This window comes from Polypterus senegalus, chromosome 14, assembly GCF_016835505.1.
Source record: "Polypterus senegalus isolate Bchr_013 chromosome 14, ASM1683550v1, whole genome shotgun sequence".
Taxonomy (NCBI): Eukaryota; Metazoa; Chordata; class Cladistia; order Polypteriformes; family Polypteridae; genus Polypterus; species Polypterus senegalus.
In genome coordinates, this window is record NC_053167.1 from 115627233 (window position 1) to 115646986 (window position 19754).

A 19754-nucleotide genomic window follows, 5' to 3' on the forward strand; every position below is an offset into this window, starting at 1 on the left:
ATAACATAACCCCATAAATCATTTTTAGAGGTTGCTTGCTGTAGAACAGTGTTTCCCTCTGGCATTTATAACTGACATCCTGTTTACCCATTGTGTAGCACTTCACACATTTCCAAATGAAACTGCATTTTACATCTGTTGAAAGATTTGCTGAATTGTTTTTGCTGCCTCCTCAGTATTTACCATTTCCAATTTTTGTACCACCAGCAAACACGTTTATTAACCCTTAAACCGCCAGAACTGGCTATAGTCGGTTCCCAGTGCAATTTGCAGCACGCCGGAGCTTATCAGTCAGTGCAGTACATTCATTGAGAGCCAGCTTATGACCACTGCCGCCCCCTAGCAAATTTTACAAATGGCTTCAGTTGCTCCTTGTACATATAATAATACATTGTTGCAGTTGTTTTTCATAATTTTTGGCATTGTTTAAAATGATCAGTGCTGCAGTAATTGTGATGCTCTTTGCTTGAAAAAAATATGGGTTCCATTATAATTTCTCTTTTTTGTGGTGAACTGTGACATTTCCTTAAAAAGTGCAGCAAAAAAGTATTTGGCATCCAGGGGTGCATTAAACCACCCAAGTATGTGGCAATTTAAAGGTTAACAAATAGCTGTGTAAGCCCGTCCTGTAAAAAGCCCGGCCTCCTAGAAACCATGGATTCTGGCACTTCAATCAATCAATCGCATCGGTTGTGCATTAGCAGCTAAGCAAGGTTCACTTTCCTCTCTGGTTTCATTTTACCGACATGCTCCCTTCCGTTGTCTATCAGTGGGTAAGCAAGTTTCTCTCTCCTCAGAGGTTTCGTTTTGGTGATGTGCTTGCCTCGCTTGTATATTAGCGGCTAAGCAACAAGTTGCTTTCATTGAGCTTCAAGCTGTAGCCTTGCACTTCTGGGCCTCCCTGCACTTCTGGGCCAAACAGAGAGACACACACACTTCCATGCGTAGATGTTTATATATAAGATATTGAAATCTAAGTCATTAATATAAATCAGAAAAAGTAAAGGACAAGTAAAGACCCCTGAGGGACTCCACTGATGACCTGGGGAGCATTCTACTCTAATCTGTACTCTTTGTCTCCTGCTGGATAACCAACTGGAGATGCAATTTTGTAGGTAACTTCTTTGCAAACAGCTTTTGCTTTCAAATTTAATTTTTGGTGTAATACTGACTGAAAGGCTTTAAAATGACTGAGTAAATTATGTTGTATGCTTTGCTTTTGTCAACTATTGCATTAGCCTGCTAAAAAAAATCTAAAAGATTGGCTTAACACTAGACTTCCTGAAACCTACAAAAAAACTTGTAATCCTGGCCCACCTTAAATCCCTTCGCACCTCTCCATTCAGTGTCTTTTGTTTTGTAAATGTGTCGATCAGCACAAACAGCAAGCATCTTGCTATCCCAGCTCAAGTCTTGTTTATCTGGGAGTAAGGTATCTGGAGCTGTAAAGGGTAAAAAATATATTTATTTGGAACACATGCATTTCATGTGTGTTCCGTGTCTAAAAAGATCTATGTAAGTGTAGGAAGACAGGAAATTCAAGAAATGTTGAACACATACACAAAAGACAGTTTACTATTAACGACTAAATTTTGACATGAAATGTATAATGTGTGAAGACTAAAGTCCAAATATCAAATAAGCACTTTTACAAAAGGTACAAGTACAGCAAAACAAATGTGCTTTTAGTCAGGAATATAACCAAAGAAAAAGAAATCAGGTCAGTGTACTTCATTGACACAACTGCTTTGGTAGTACAGTGGTAAGAACTGCTGAATCATATTTAAGAGGTCACAGGTTTGATCCTGGCTGGTTCTCAAAATAAACGTTTTGAGTAGTGAGCTGCTCTTATTGTTACTATTATGCAATAAAAATATACATTTGATTTGAGTCTGTAACAGCCGGTGTAAATGTATGGTACTTATAAAAGGTTAGCTTTTTTTTTAATTCACTTTTATTCTCTCAGTCGAGTTCATGCTCCCCCCAGTCTGGCACTGCTCTTTTCAAATAAACAGAGGTGAACTCAGGGGCGGATGAGGGTTCTACATCAGAGGAAGAGAACAGAAGCCATCCCCACAAGAAACGTCTACTCACATATAAGAACAACACCAGGCATAAAGGTGAAAGATGGCACCATTTGGATGCGGCAAGAGGTCGGGCGTCATCCTGCCAGTAATTCTGCACCACACCTATCCTTCAATGAAACAGTATGGCTTACAGAGTTCTGTTTGATATTATGTTTTGTATGGTCTTTATATGAAAACATGTATATGTTACTTATAAAAGCCACATCGAATGTTATTTACTTTGATTTATTTACTTATCTTCCTACAGCGTAAAGTCACAAGTAGACTGCAGAGCTTCCTGGGTTTGATCGAGACGGGCATGCTGATAAAGTATATGTGCAATGCTGCTTCAGTATGCAAATGACTTTAGCTGCAGGTGGAAGCTCCTGTCGCACCCTACACAACTGTGTTTGATCTTATTTAGGAAAAGATGCCAGTCACGCCACAGAAGACTTTCCGAGACTAAGGTCATAAAGCTTAAGAAACCGTTTCTTGACAAAGGCAGAATTGTAACAACAGTTGTGTGGAGCTTCCACCTGCAGCTAAAGTCACTTCAGTACACGTGTACTTTGTCAGCATGCCCGTTTCGATCAAACAGAGGAAGCTCTGCAGTCTACTTGTGACTTTACACTGTAGGAAGATAAGTAAATAAACCAAGGTAAATAACATTCAATCTAACTTTTATATAAGTAACATATAAATGTTTTTTGTATAAAGACAATCACAAAACATAATCGCAAACAGAACTCTGTAAGACGTGCTGTTTCATCGAAGGACAGGTGTGGTGCAGACAAACTGGCAGGATGACACCCAACCTCTTGCCACATTCAAATGGTGCCATCTGTGCAGCTGCATTGTTCTTATGTATAAGTGGAGGTTTCATGCGGGGAGGGCCTTTCTTCTCTTTCACCGATGTAGAACCCTTGTCCTCATCTGAGTTCACCTCTGTTCTATCACGTCTTTATTTGAAATCAGCAGTGTCAGATCAGGGGGAGTGTGAACATGACTGAGAGAATAAAACTAAATAAAAAAAATAAATAAAATGCCAACCTTAACAAGTACCATACATTTACACCAGCTGTTACAGACTCAAATGAAATGTATGTTTTTATTGAATAATAGTAACAATAAGAGCAACTCTGTACTCAAAATGTTTATTTTAGGAAGCAATCAGGATTGAACCCGCAACCTGTTAATTATGAGTCAGTAGTTCTTACCGCTATACTACCAAAGCAGTCTTGAATAAAAGCGCACTTGTTTTGTTATATGTGTACCTTTCATGAAAGTTTTTCTTTGATTTTTGGACTTTAGTCTTCACACATTATACACTTCATGTCACAATTTTGTCATGAGTACTACAACATAAAAAAGTTTGTCTTTTAGGTATTTGATCAACATTTCTTGCATTTCCTGTCATCCTACACTTACATAGATCTTTGTAGACACGGAACACACATGAAATGCATATATTCCGAATAACAATATATTATTTACCCTATACAGCTCCCGGTACCTCACTCCCAGATAAACAAGACTTGAGCTAGGAGAGCTTTTTTCCCTTTCTGCAGTGCTGGGGGTATGGGATAGCAGACTGCTTATGCTGATTGACACATTTACAACACAAAAGACTCTAATGGAGAGGTGCGAAGGGATTTAAGGTGGGCCGGGATTAAAAGTTTTTCATAGGCTTCAAGAATTCTTGTGTTAACAAGATCTTCCTCTCTTCCTCTCCTAAACCTATTCTGGTGGTTATTAATTATATTATTTTCAAACATACACTTTTAGAACTTATTTCCTACTATATTTTCCATAATTTTACATAGCACAGAAGTAAGACTTATTGTTCTGTAATTACTAGTGCCCATTTTATCTCCTTTCCTGAAGACTGGAGTCACATTTACAACTTTAATAATTTGCCTAATATGGCTTAATAAATTTCGTCTTTCTTTTCTTTCAGTACAGATGGGAAAAATCCCATCAGGTCTATGGGTTTTATTAGTCTTCAACGTATTGAGGGCTTCAAGCACATCTGACTTCAATTTCATAATTTGTGACATTGGAGCTCAGTGTTACCTCTGCATCGAGCATTCTATGTGTTTCTTCCTTTACAAATACTTGTGTGAAATATTTGTTTATTACATTTGCTATTTCATTTAATGTCATTTAGTTTTCATTCACTAATTTCATCTTATAGTTTAGTTCTATGATGTCATTATGAAATATCATAAAGCACCATCATCACTATGTATAAGAACTTGCACAACCTGGAAGTAATATTATGAACATGCATGTGATCTATAAATGACTAAGCAACATTTATTACCATTTATGTATTTATTAATTTAATTCAAATGCAGGGAAAGGAAGGAAAAGTAAGATCTATATTAAAACCAGAATCAAGAAATCAATCTAAAGGCACATACAAATGAAGTCAGGTTTTCTGAAAGCATTTCAAATATGTAAATAGTGTATTGCCGATGCACAATACTGCTCATAGGGTGAAGCTGGAAGTTTTAAAATTGACAGAGTATTTTTTTATTTTTATAAAAATGCATTTTTTATATTATTATATATCTCACCATCTTCAAAAGTAGCAGAAACAGTAATAAAACAGACCAAAAAAGAAACTGTCAGGAAATTATTTTTTTCATGAAGCAATAAAAAATGAATTACTTACCATCACACTTTGGCTCTGGATTCCAACCTTTGGCAGTGCACACAGGATCGATGCTGGAGCGCTTCCATTTGCCATGGCAGTTATACTGAAGTGTGTCATTTATTTTGTGTTCTTTCTTTACTCTTGCAGCATTAGGGACATAACCGTTATCAATATTTGGAACTTCACATGTTAAAACTTAAATATAAAATAAAAAAAATATATATTACATGACAAAATTCCAAATTTAGAACAAGTAAAGAAAACTGACCATATGGGATTTATCTTTATGGGGCAGTGTGTGACCTTGCTGAGTCACAATCCTTGGTTTTTGTTTCAAATATTGGAAAAGGTTGGATTTTGCTCCAGATGTTTGTGTGGTTGCATTGTGAAACATCCTAAACACAAAGCAGCTCTAAATGATCTGTAGTTGCATATGGGCACATCCACAGCAATGGTGTGGGGCTCTGCTCAGTGTTGCCAAGATAGGCTTTGAACATCACAAGGTTATTTAGAGTAAATGGTCATAGGAAATAAATAAGCCTAAGTTTAGTTTGGAATAGTTCTGGCAACATGGCTTACATGGTGACCATAGGCCTCTCTCCCATTGAAACTATGAATATCAGTTTATGTCCACAGTTCATCCTTATCTGAGTCCTTTGTCAGATTAACAGAATGTTAAATTAACTTTTTATATTTACTATTTAATATGCTCAAGGTTTTTGTGATTAGTGTATTCACTGAGATGAAGGCAAACATCCATTACACTTTGGGTAAATGGTACAGTACAAATATAGTTTTACATTTGGGACCCAAGTAAATGAGTGAGACAGAAGTTAGAGATAAAATAAGGACAAAACTACTGTATACAGTAGCTAGGGAAGACAAAAATGAATTTGTAAAAAATCAATTACACAAAATGTACACTCACTTCCATAACTGTTTCTAAAGCTAAACTAATTAGCAGCGCTAAGAATTTTCAAACATCAGGCACCATGTGAAGAGAGAGAAATCCATTACTCCATCAACTTTATAACCCACTTGTGTACCGCAGTGTTTTGGGTTATGTAACTCGTGCTTGGGACTAAGCTGACAGGACAGGCAGGGGACCACTCTGAATGAGGGGTCAGTCAAATATAGATTTTACACCTTTGATTTACAGTGATTATATCAGAAATCCTTAGCATGACATAAATACTTACTTGTACATTGTGGCATGGGATCCCACCCTCTTTTGGTACATATTGAAGGTACCATAGAATGGGTATACTCCTCATTACATTCATATTCCAGTTGTTTGCCATAGTCATATTTTTTTGATTGATTTTTAGCAGATCCATTTGAGATTTCTGGCACAGGGCATTTTTTTGCTTAAGAAATATTAAAAAAAGTAAGGTTAGAACAGATTTTGCAAATTTAGTACTGAATGATTGAAATATAATTCATTGTATTGTATACCATTTTTATTTTTCAGATTCCATTTTTAAGACATACGTACTTGTCTTCATGTAACACCATAAAATATCTAGTCTATACTAGCTGATTACCCAGTAGCTTCGCTCACTGAATGCAATGGAAAAAAGTAAAATGTAGTATTTATAAAATAAGTTATTAAGTAGTAAAACATTTTGATAAAAGAGTTTGAAGAACATATAAGAAGCGTATAAATTATTAAACAGTAAAACATTTCCATAAGAGAATTTAAATGATACTGTATATAAGAAGTGTATAAATTATTAAACAATAAAACATTAACATTTAAGATGTAAAGATACATTGAGTACTACTGCAGTGGTTTCGGGTAAACTACCTTCTTGACAACCTTGCACTACGTGCCTGTGATTTAAGAGAAAAATTATTCTGAGAAATGTGGACGCTGCCTGTCCGTGCTTAACGGGCAGAAGATCCAAACAATTCCCAAGTCCAATACTTCACATGAAGAGGTTGGTACATCTTCTTAGATGTAAACCCTCCATCTTCTTAAAAGAATTAATCACAAAAGCAACCTTGAATGTTGCGGGGTTTTAGTGACCCAAACTCACCTTAAGGGACAGTAAGTAGCCGTGCACCGCAATTTACCAAGAGAGTCACGCTTTGATGGCGCCGATTACACTCATTCCCAAAGATTTCCATTGTCCAAGGAGCCGACAGGGCACTTAAAGTGTCGCAAACAGTGCGAGAACAGAGGACGCTGCCCGAGACTGCAAAGCTGTCAACCCGGCGGAGTAGCCCGACATTCCGCGCCTCCCAGCGTCCACTTTGTTGTCACAACCCCTCGCCACTGAAAGTGGCCTCGTCTTCACATTGTTTATAGTTCGGCACAGTTAAAAAGTAGAAAGACGCAAAGCTGTTTTCTTCATCTCTTCTACTATCAAGTACTGGCAATTAATAAAAAGTTACATTGTGGCAGTTTCCGCGACAGTCACTTGGATGAATAAATAAAACTTCTCTGTCAGAATGTGCCTGGCGGTGGACGGCTCAGCGCTGGAATCCACAGAGGAGGACTGGGAGTGGGCGACGGGGGGCGCACTTCTATGGGATAGATCGGTGTGTTTGTGTTTACTTCTTTTCATCCATCTATCCATCCATTTTCCAACCCGTTGAATCCAAACACAGGATCACGGTGGTCTGCTGGAGCCAATCTCAGCCAACACAGGGCATATCAGTAAAATAACTCTCACACAAATAATAACAATTTGTAAAGACGATATAAAAGTGGCGTCCACAAATGAAGTGATTAGTTCCTGTATTATAATATGTTCTGTGGTCATACGTAATTTACGTTTCACATGGTCATACACAATTTACGTTTCAAACTTGAAAATAATTTGATATATACATATAGATAACACAAGTCTTTAAATTCCAGCAGCCTTGATAGGCAAGCAGGATGCATTGGTTTATAGCCACAAGGTTTTCATTGATTACAGTGATCCCTCGCTATATCGCGCTTCGACTTTCGCGGCTTCACTCCATCGCGGATTTTAAATGTAAGCATATCTAAATATATACATTATCATGGATTTTTCGCTGTTTTGCGAACTTCTGCGGACAATGGGTCTTTTAATTTATGGTACATCCTTCCTCAGTTTGTTTGCCCAGTTGATTTCATACAAGGGATGCTATTGGAGGATGGCTGAGAAGCTAGCCAATCAGAGCACGTATTACGTATTAAATAAAACTCCTCAATGATATACGATATGCTTCCCGCGCGGTGCTTAGCACACTTAAAAGCTCTAATAACACGTATTGATTTTTCATTGTTTGCTTTTCTCTGTCTCTCTCACTCTCTCTGACATTCTCTGCTCCTGACGAAGGGGTTGTGAGCAGAGGGGCTGTTTGCTTAGAAGATACGGATGCTCCTCTAAAAAATGCTGAAAGACTACCTTCACGTTGATCCCTTCCTTGCGGCTGCTTTATCGCGGTGCTGGCATATTTAAAAGCCCAACATCCCTATTGATTTTTGATTGTTTACTTTTCTCTCTCTCTGTCTCTCTCTCTCTCTTTCACATTCTCTGCTCCTGATGCGCACTCCTTTGAAAAGGAAGATATGTTTGCATTCTTTTAATTGTGAGAAAGAACTGTCATCTCTGTCTTGTCATGGAGCACAGTTTAAACTTTTCACTAAAGGATGTTATTTCATGTCTATAGGGCTCTAATAATGTTAAAAAAACGTATTTAGAAGGTCGTAAACAGGTTTTCTATGCTCTAACTGCGAAAATATTAGATTTATAAATAAAGAATCATACTTCGTGGAAATTCATTTATCTCGGTAGAGTCTGGAACGGATTAACTGCGATAAACGAGGGTTTACTGTATAACTGTGCGGAGAATATTTATAAACAGTGTGGGAGAGTTTCTAAGGGCTTAAAATATATAAAAATAACCTTACAAACAAATGGTTTCTACTTTGCGGATTTTCACCTATTACGGGGGGTTCTGGAACGCAACCCCCGCGATCGAGGAGGGATTACTGTATTACTGTTTATTTACATAGACAATGCATTTGAATGATCAGCAATGATTCAAATAGGTTAGTACTAGCACTACATGGAAATTAGACAGGTGGAAGCCTCCATAGTTTGTTGGTGGTTGTGAAGAGGAATGTCTTCAAAAGACAACTGAACGTCAGTAGAGTGGAAGCAGCTCAAAACATCATCAGAAGATCATCAGACAGCCAGCAGCCATACCACATGCACTTTAAAAAGCAAGGTCATCCACCTGAAACTAAGCATGTTCGGGTCCGAGCAGTACTTGGATGGGAGATCATCTAGGAAAAGCTTGGGTTGCTGCTGGAAGAGGTGTTGGTCAGCAAGGGGCGCTTATCCTGTGGTCTGAATGTGGCTCCCAATGGATACTTTACTGTAAAAAACTGCACTGTCCTTTAGATGAGACATAAAACTGAGGTCCTGACTCAATGTGGTCATAAAACATCTCTGGACATCAGGGTGTATCTCAATGTCCAGGCTAAATTGACCTCCATGGCCTAGTGATTGTAGCATCCTCATCAACCCCTGTCTCTAATTGGCAATCTCTCTCTCTCACCACTTCATCACCCTAATAGCTTATATGTGGTGAGCGTACTGGCGCAAAAATAGCTGCCGTTGCATCCAGATGGATGCTACACGTTAGTGGTGGTTGAAGTGGCTCCCCACTCACTATGTAAAGCGCTTTGAGTAGTGAGAAAAGCTCTATATAAATGTAAAGAATTGTCAATTATCATCATTATTATTATCATTATCATTTTGGGAGAAGAACCAGAACCTGTTCATATCTTTTCTGGTGAGCACTGCCATAGTTAGTTGACAGGCTGACACAGAATGGAAACTGCTTGAAAGAAGGTGACAGTTTTGAGAAGGAAGCCATTTAAAGACCCTGGATGCAGCGTGACTCACTTAACTAACTGGTACAGTTTCAAGCATTAATTACATAATTACTACTTGCATGGCGATGTCCAAAATACATTAGTATTCCATCCATCCATCCATTATACATCCATCCATCCATTTTCCAACCTGCTGAATCCGAACATAGGGTCACGGGGGTCTGCTGGAGCCAATCCCAGCCAACACAGGGCACAAGACAGGAAACAAACCCCGGGCAGGGCGCCAACCCACCACAGGACACACACACCCACACACCATGCACACACTAGGGACAATTTAGGATCGCCAATGCACCTAACCTGCATGTCTTTGGACTATGGGAGGAAACTGGAGTGCCAGAAGGAAATCCACGAAGACACGGGTAGAACATACAAACACCACGCAGGGAGGACCCAGAAAGCAAACCCAGGTCTCCTAACTGCAAGGCATACATTAGTATTCAGATTTTATTTTAGTCATTTCTTGCATGTTAGTACTGCAGTATGTATTTTTACTTAGTATTATGTTTTTAAATTTTAATTAAGATTTTGTATGGACATAAATTGCAGCAATGAGTCATATATTTGTCCCACAACACCGTGTGCATGCATTGTTTTGTTCATGTTCTAGGTCATCAGCATTTGATGCCATGGCAAGGATCTTTTTAAAAAGCATCTGGATAAAATATTGGGACAGATCAGCTCAACAAATGAGCCGAATGGAGTAAATGTTCTCCTATTGTTTGTCGGATTTCTTATGTTCTTATATTCTTATGAAAGCTGGTCTTCCTTGTGACTTGCTCAGTTTAAAATTTGTTATACCAAATTAATTATCAAAGGTGAATATGTGACCATTTCTAGGCTATATTTTGCCGCTGAAATTTATAATCAGCATTTTTTTTTGAGGGGATGTAAGATGCACAAGTTAGACCCTCTCCTGTCTAAATGTCACCCTAGCCTTCCTGTGGTGCACCAGACGAGACTCTGATGATTCAGAATTCGATGTATCACCATAATACACTGGAAAGGCAGAAGACAAAATGGTTCTGTAAACACAACAGTTGTGGGACATGTGGAATGCCAGGTGTTCGGAACACAGAAACACTTTGGGAAGCTAATTGTGTAATAATAATATGCTACTTCTGAAATTTATGTTATTTTTAAAACTTTAAGTAGAAGCCAGACTGGAAACCTCTTGACGATTTTTGGCCTGAAATGAATAGCGCATTTGTTTTTTCTTGGAATGTTAGGACAATGAGATTACCTTTGAGAGCCTGAGCTTGGTTTGGCCAGTCTGTTTTGAAGAACTGGCATAATGACATTTTGGTGCCAGAACCCTCTTTGTATCACTATTTTAACTTTAGTAAACATGAACATGACACCTTTTATTGGCTAACTAAAAGGATTGCAATATGCAAGCTTTCGAGGCAACTCAGGCCCCTTCTTCAGGTTGACATCTTGCCTGAAGTAGGGGCCTGAGTTGCCTCGAAAGCTTGCATATTGTAATCCTTTTAGTTAGCCAATAAAACATGTCATTTTGCTTGGCTTTTCTCTACATTCATAATGGCTAACACGGTACAACACCCTAGTACTACTGTAAATATCAAACAAATCAGTTTGATCCCACCCAAAACAAAATCACAAAGGTTAGACAATTGATAATGGTGTAATTTTTCAGAAGGCAACATGCATAAAAAAGGAATAAAATAACATTCTCAAACTTGCTTAATCCAGTTTAGGGTCATGAGGGACAAGATTCTATATTAAGCAATAGTCTATTTTATTTAAAATTAGCCCACGTGAATTCTGCTTTTCACAGAATGACTCCAGGCTCTCCAGTTAGACAGTGAGAGTGTTCTGTGAACTATTTTTTTGACTGTTCGCTTCTAGACTAGTAAGTTTGAGCTTAACCAGCTAATGTTCAAATGGCAAAATAAATAAGCAAATAATTATATTATAGATCTATATGGTTGATTTTTATTGGGGTGGAATTGTCTGTATAAAGGTTCCATATGCAATAAAGTATTTTTTTTCACAGAATTAAAACAAATCTACTAACACCAATGTGAACTGGTCTACCATCATTCAGTCCTTTAAATCCTGGATGACTGGTACTCGTTGATGTTGCCTTTTTTGGCTCCCCTTACTCTGGCTTGTCTGCTGTGTTTTTACTTTTTCTGATCAAGGTGATTCTATTATTGACTTTAAAATATTACTAATTACTTTTTAATATCTGGAAAAAATTTGGAATTAACTTGCTTAGAGATCTTTATATAGACAACGTCTTTGCATCCTATGAACAATTACATTCCAAATTTAACATTCCAGCTACAAATTTCTTTCACTATCTTCAAATCAGGAACTTTGTTAAACAGAACCTTCCAGATTTTCCTCATCTTGCACCCTCATCCACGCTGGAAAAATTATTGCTCAATTTCAAGGAGTTAGACTCCATCTCTACAATATATAAAATCCTTTTACAATCCCTTCCTTTCAAAGATCCAAGAGGACACTGGGAAAATGACCTCTTAATTAATATATCAGAAAAGGAGTGGAAAGTAGCAATGCAGAGAATTCACTCAAGCTCCATATGCGCAAAGCATACAATTATACAACTCAAAATTATATATCGAGCACATCTGTCTCGACTAAAACTCTCCAAAATGTTTCCAGGGCATGATCCAACCTGCGAACGTTGCAACCAAGTCCCAGCCTCACTAGGTCACATGTTCTGGGCCTGCACCAAATTAACATTATTCTGGACAAAAATTTTAATTACCTCTCAGACAGTCTTGGACTCACAATCCCTCCTAACCCATTAACAGCTGTGTTTGGGGTTCTTCCAGAGGGTCTTAAAGTGGAGAAAGACAAACAAATTGTGATTGCATTCACTACACTGTTGGCACGCAGACTTATTCTGATGAACTGGAAGAACCCAAACTCTCCTCTTTTAAGTCAGTGGGAAACTGATGTGTTATACTATTTAAAATTGGAAAAAATCAAATACTCAGTTAGAGGATCTGTGCAGACTTTTTTCAAAACATGGCAGGATCTAATCAGTAATATTTTAAAATAAGTTTATAAAGCTCAGAGAATTTATTAATTTAGGTATTTTTACAAGCCTTAAATTTAACGCCGTTTGGCTTGCTCTCTCTCTCAAGGGTGGGGATCGATCTGTTCATTGCATAATTATTTTTTTTTTTGTAAAAACTTGATTGCTATGTATTGATTGTAATAAAATTAATAAATAAAAAAAAAAATATATTACTAAATAATTTTGCCCCTTCCTATATTTTGTAATGCCTGTCCCCCTATACTCTATACTATAAGTTGTAACATTAGATATCCTAATGGTGGTCTGCTTATAATTCCAAGAGCTAAGCTTAAAAGAAGTGGTTGGCAGCCTTTTGCTGTTAAGCATCTAAAATCTGGAATAGCTTACTAACAGAAATTCACCAGGCTAATACTGTGAAACATTTTTTAAAAACTGCTAAAAACCCATTATTTTAATTAGCTTTTATCGTGGCTACATTTTAGTTGTACTCCTAGTAAACTGTTTAGGCACAGAATGATCATATTCATCAGGAATTTGTAATGTTTAATAATCTCTGCTTTCTTCTGCTGTCTTTTCTGTATATTTTATTGTGGCGATTGCGACACCACCACCTTAATAAGGCATCGTGCAGCCACCTGTGGTGCTGGAATGGAGGCGGGTGCCCTAGCGGTCAGTGACACCAACTTCATCAAATCCTATCATATGAAGCCTGGAAGCAAAGAGGAAGGAATTAAGCACATTTATGTTAGGTAGAATGCCTTGGGGAAGGTCGAGGGGGGGATTGTGGGCTTGGCTCTGGAACCCCTACAGACATTTTTTTTTTCTCCAGCTTAACTGGTGTTTTTTTTTCTGTCCTCCCAGCCATCAGACCTTATCATCAGACTCATATTTACATTATGATATTGTATACAAGGGTGCTACTCATCTACTTCATATTTATCTGTTTTTTAAAGATTGTATAGGCTTGTTTTTCTTTGTTAATTATATTATTTAATATTATTGCCTAATCTTATTCTTTTTCTTTTCTTGTAATGTTGTCTTTGTAATCTTGTAAAGCACATTGAGCTAATTGTTAGTAGGGAAATGCTATATAAATAAATGTTGTTGTTGATGTTGTTATTAGATCAGTTCTCCCTTTTTCTTTATGTATCTTATCTTTTTTTGCTTGTTCTGTTCTACAGCTTAGGATGGGATAGGTTTTGTGGTGGTTTATATGGAAGGCATTGTGAGGATATTACTTTTGTTCTATATAGTTCTACTATATTTGCTATATTAGACAATATTCAATAAATAATTGATCAGAAAAAAAAACAAACAATAATTGCAAATACAATGTCATCGCTGCATAGCCTGCATTTGATGAGTGTCTGAAAATGAGCAAGCTGATCGAAAACATTGCAGAAAAGTGAAGAAAAATGGGGCATAATGGACACAAAAGACTGAATAGTGACAGATAGGACTGGGTGCAAAAGCTACCTGTTAAACAAAATAAATGAAGTAATTTGTAATCTAAATCTACCTGGAGAATAAGCTAAAGTTGTTCTAATTTATTTGGAAGATGTTTTTGAAACCACGTGGTAGGTCACAAACAGGAATTTCAAGTATTTCATCAAGAACAGTAAAATGGTCCACAGTTGGTTTAGTATGGCCTTCAACCTCACCAGTTTGGATTTGTTTTGGGTCATCCTCTATAGGCTGTGTGGATTGCCAGACACTTTCTTCAAGTTGTGTAATTTATGAGGTTTTTGAACAGACAGAAAACCTACCGTGGGATATTATGACTCTATTATAGAAAACATATTTCCAAGTGTTGCAGTGGCTCCTGTTGTAAAAGAAAGTGTTCAGCTAGTAAGGTGACTTTAAATTAAACAAAGATGTCCCAGGCTAAGTGTATATTATTTGTTTTCTGATTTAGTCTTGCTTATCGTTTGTCATTTATTCTTCTATGATGTTTCAAAGACACCTTTTAAAGGAGTAAATGTAATCGCTACAAAAATATTGCATTGTACCTCATTTGTATATGGCAAAACTCTGCCTTACTTATGTACATAGAAAAATGTAAATTAAAGGTTTATTACTTTGTACAAAGAAAGTAATATATATATATATATATATATACTCACCACACTGAAGATCATGTATCCATGCTCCATTCTCACATTTATTTTTCAGCTTTTCATTAGTGAATATGCACACATATTCTACTTCTTCCTCATTTACAAACACTTTGGGCTTTGTTGTAATTACTGTATTTTCCACATGAGGTGGCTCTGGACAAGCTGTTTTTTCATCTGTTAAAACAGCAAAAAGGAGTTTGTTTTGTTTAATTTTTCCGATTTTTGTAAAATGCAAATTTAATATTTTCACAGCGAAAGGTTAAACACATATGTACTGATATTTTTAGAAAAATTAAAAAACACTTAAAAATACTAAATACTAAAAATCATAAGAATATTGTAAAAGACAAAGCAATCATGTTAATATTGTAGAATCTGGAAAAATATACATTAGACCTATATATATACTTTATCATCGGTCAAAGGTATGAGAGAAGTCAAGAGTAAGTGTTGGGATGACATGCTGTTTCCTTAAATAATTATTGAGGTAAATATAACATTCACTTGATAATGTGACAAAATCAAAATTAGTCTTTGGCTGAGGTTCTAAAGTCTCTGAAGAGCAGTCAAAATGCGATTGGTGTGTCTGTTGAGGATTACTAGTCTGTCACCAAGGCAACCGCAGGTTCGCAGCAATACCCCAACCAACTGCAAGTTCCCAGCCTCCGTGCATTACACAACTGGGGAACATTCTAAACTAGCCATTGACCCAGCCCTGTCACTGCACGTTTACTGTGTTTGTGTGTGTTGAAGTTGCAGAACCCATTTGAATAAATACTATTGACTATTCTTGCTGTGATTGGAATAAAGTTGATTTTCTTGAAGCCTTTGGACTAAGCATCTTCTCTCGGGTGCAAGATAGTGACATGTCACTATATATATATATATATATATATATATATATATATATATATATATATATATATATATATTATATATATATATATATATATATATATATATATATATATATATAATTGCATTAGAAACAATGAAAAGTCCATTTTCTATAAGTACCAGAGACAGACAGACAGAGAGAAAATGAGACCTAGTGTATGATATGTGAAAAAGAAAGGTCAGTACTTAATAAGTAGCAATGGCTTTATATAAATAGAACCTCCTTCAATGTATCCTCATATTCTTAAATACTAGAGATCTTGAAGTAGTCATCAAGGTTGTCTCTGCATACAGTGTGTTGTATTGTTTAAGAATAAACTTGATTTACTTTTATGTAAGAATATGGTATGTAACTTTTATGTCCACTAGCACACTTCATCATTTCTGTATAGTTTGTTGTCAACAGTAACTGGTCAACTAGGATTCAAATCTTTTGCATGTTTTTTCATCCTTATTCTGGTGACACCATTTTGATTTTTTAGTGTGGTAGGTGTGATTTCATTTTCTGTTAATTCTTGCTTGGCCACAACGATATTGTTCATCATTAGTGTATTGCCTGTCACATAACAAGGAAGTCACAACTAATCATGTGTCACCTATATAAGATGGGGGCACCCAAGCTCTAGTATCCTGGATTTGGATCCATTTGCTTTTGCTACTCTGTCTCACTCTTTTTTGTATTTGAGGAAACTGAAAGGCACTTCCAAAAAGTTTTTATGTTAGGACCTTTCTTTTGTGTGTTTGACTATTTTTCAAGTTTTGCAATTTGGCTTTATTGAATGGTTATCTGTGTCCCTCTTGATATTCTGACCTGTGCCTATTCCAGAAATTGCCTCACTGTCTCCCTTGTAAAATTGAGACTTATGTGTGGAGTCCTTGCTTATCGAATACATGGCGTAACCAATGGCACTGCATGATCCTTATTGGAATCAAGAGGGTGTGCATTGATAGGGATTGGTCGTGTTAAATATACTAACCTCTTGATTACTTGGTTATTGTTCTTTAATGCACACCTTGCATTCACTCAATTTCTAGCATTAGCTTATGTATCTAATTTAGCCAGTACCTTTTTCACCAGTTTTCTTTCTGGTTTTCTGCTTAATTTAAGTAACAAAGGTGAGGAACGCAGCACAGGATTTGTAATAAATCAAACTATAAATATAACGGCCATACTTACCAATGCATTTTGGAATCTGCTGCCATTCTCCAGATTTACACAGCATCTCACCCCACCAAAAGCCAGTGGCTGATTTATAGCCACTCTCACAAGAATACATCAGTGTTTCATCTGAAGGGTATTCTCTCTTTGGATCATATATATGTGCATTGGTAATATTAGGTAACATGCAACTCTTTTTGTTTTCTAAAAACAAGAAAAGTTATTGTTATTTAATCCATTTCACCACACACAATCTATAGCTGCTGAAGAAAAAGCTGCCCAGATCTTACTTATAGAATGTTAGAGTGTTTACTTAAGAATACAATGTATGAATCGTAACAGAGTAAGTGCTGCCACCTCCTCTACAGATCTTCACATCTGGTTAATTTTTTTGTTTATTTTAGATGACATATTTGAATTCAGTTTCATTTTTGCATGTACTTTACCTTCTCAGGCAGTTTACAGTGTGTTCACCTAACAGTAGCATTATGGATCACATTCCTATATAATCCTTGATGCAAATAAAATAAAAACATAGTAAAGCAATGTATAGAATAATGAAAGGACAAGCCATCCAATTATTTTTAATGTTCACTGTACTCAACAGCAACAGCTTCTTGCATTTCTTTAATTTGTTTAATTGCTTTTGCTTGTTCACCTCTGCTACTATCAAATAAGAGCAACTCTTAAACATGTGGATTCATCACTCCTTCCTGTTTGCGTCCGCATCCACAGCACTCTGGGTAATAATATTAAATTGGCCAGCTCCAGTATAAAACACAGGTCATATACAAGTCCATACAAAAAGACATTACCTTTAAGACACGAATACAGTCTCTCATTTACAGTTTTCTTCTGTGGGTAAATTTTGTGATTTAATATAAAGTATTTGCAAGTTTTCTGGTCATTTTAAGCCCATTAAAATCAGTATTATATATTCAGAAAGTTGTCCTATCCACCATTGGTAGCTATAGCTGTGTGATTCCAAACTGGCCCCACAAAGCATCATGGTCGGGGGAGTGAATCTAAGCCGATGTACAATGAATTACATGGAAAATATATAATGAACAAGGTCACTGGGGAACTTGATATATTCGCTGCAAAAAATGCTTTTGCAAATGTTGCTGATCACTGTCATTACCCATCAGTGGCTAGATGTAGAGAAAGACTTTGCTTCTTTAATTCTCTCCTGGTGGGGTACAGTGTCTGAAGGTTATTGTTGCAACCCAATTTCTGAATTCTTTGGTCATAACAAAACTTGTTATTTATTTTATTGCATATTAATGCTTTTATTATGACATTTGAAGTCATGCTTATATTGTAGATGATAACTTCCTTAGAATATCACACAAATTAATTGCAGACTGGACCATCGTAGTCCGACATTTTTTCTCTTCGATTATTTCATTTTTAACTGCATTGTTCACATACATACACATATAAGACCAAGTTAGATAATGAATTGTTGGCTCCCTGTCATTGTTTACACACGTCTTAAACAACTATTATCATACACTGATAATTTCTGTATTATCTATATCTATTATTTATTATTTATTTACTTATTATATTACATATCTTACACATCAATATTGCTGCTACTTGTTTGTCCTATCTTTGCACAATGTCTTGTCTTGTTTGTGTTTTAATTATAAATTTAAAAATTTTTATTCTATTTTTAATTTACTATTTGCACATCATGTTGTTACACGGTGGACCCTGAGCTTCGCAATTTCGTCTATCTGTATACTTGTATATGGTTGAGATGACAATAAAGTTCACTTTGACTTTGACTTTTCCATTTACAGTACATATCATTTTTAGTTGGCAGCTGGTTATTGAAAAAAGGGAGTTAAAAACAGTGAATTCAATAGTTTAAGACAAAAAGAAGCCATTAAAGGTTAGGAATCTTAACAAGTGAGGCAACTAAAATAATTCACAGACTTGTTTCAGTAGAAACCGTGACTACTATTTAAAAAATTAGGTTGAAACAAATGCCTGCGGCTCCAGCGGCACACTAGGACCAAGCCTGAACACTTCTGCTTTTCCATCTAGTTTAACATCATCTGCCAACTTAGCCAACTTGTTGCTTACTTTATTTTTCTAAACTATGTATATACATAAAAAGTAGCTATAACCCCAGCACATTTCATCATTTCATGTGACTTATGGGTCGACTGTAATACCAATCCTTCCAGCTGCCTGATTTGCAAGGACTGGGTGTCATTTGACAAATGACATTTCACAAGTTAATATAATGGAATCAAGCAAATACTTTGCTTTATTTTACTATTGCTATCTTGCCTGAAAACTAAACTGATAGCTTTATTTATAGGCTTCTGTTACTAGATTGCACTTAACATCCTACTGGATATTAATAATTATAATATTTTTTTATTATTATTATTATTCCTGCTGTACATTGGAGACATGGAGGTGGAGAGATTGGCCCCATTTATATTCCGTGGCATTAACATCTCTGAGGATCTCACTTGTCACTTGTCACTGACCTGCCTGGGGAAACCCTGCAGCATTTATATTTTCTGAGAAGGCTGAGGAAGCAACTTCTACAGATGTGTAAAGGAAAGTATCCTCATCTACTCCATCACAGTCTAGCTTGGGAACAGAAGAGTACGGGACCGCAAGGCTCTACAGCATGTGGTAAAATCGGCACAAAATAACATTGGAACAGCACTCCCTGCACTAGAGGACATATATAACACCAGACTTCTCAGAAGGGCCCAAAACATTATTAAGGACACAACCCACTCACTACGTGAACTGTTGATACTGCTACCATCAGGGAGACACTATTAGAACAGTGCAGCTAGAACATCAAGACTAAAACACAGTTTTCTCCCTTATGCCATCAGGCTTGTAAATAAAATCCATCCACTGCCCTTCCCCTTGAAGGCCATCTTGAGACCATATATCTATAGA

General features: G+C 36.5%; 1 protein-coding gene across 1 annotated transcript in view; it reads right to left on the reverse strand.

The window, feature by feature from the left end:
- cfh (complement factor H) overlaps positions 1-19754 on the reverse strand; it is a 115976-nt gene that overhangs the window by 15442 nt on the left and 80780 nt on the right. Inside the window, exons 11-14 of the mRNA XM_039776606.1 lie at positions 16833-17018; positions 14765-14932; positions 5925-6092; positions 4744-4920 (exon numbers count right to left, since the gene is read on the reverse strand). Of these exons, the coding sequence (XP_039632540.1) occupies positions 4744-4920; positions 5925-6092; positions 14765-14932; positions 16833-17018 (699 nt within the window). The remainder of the gene's footprint in view (positions 1-4743; positions 4921-5924; positions 6093-14764; positions 14933-16832; positions 17019-19754) is intronic.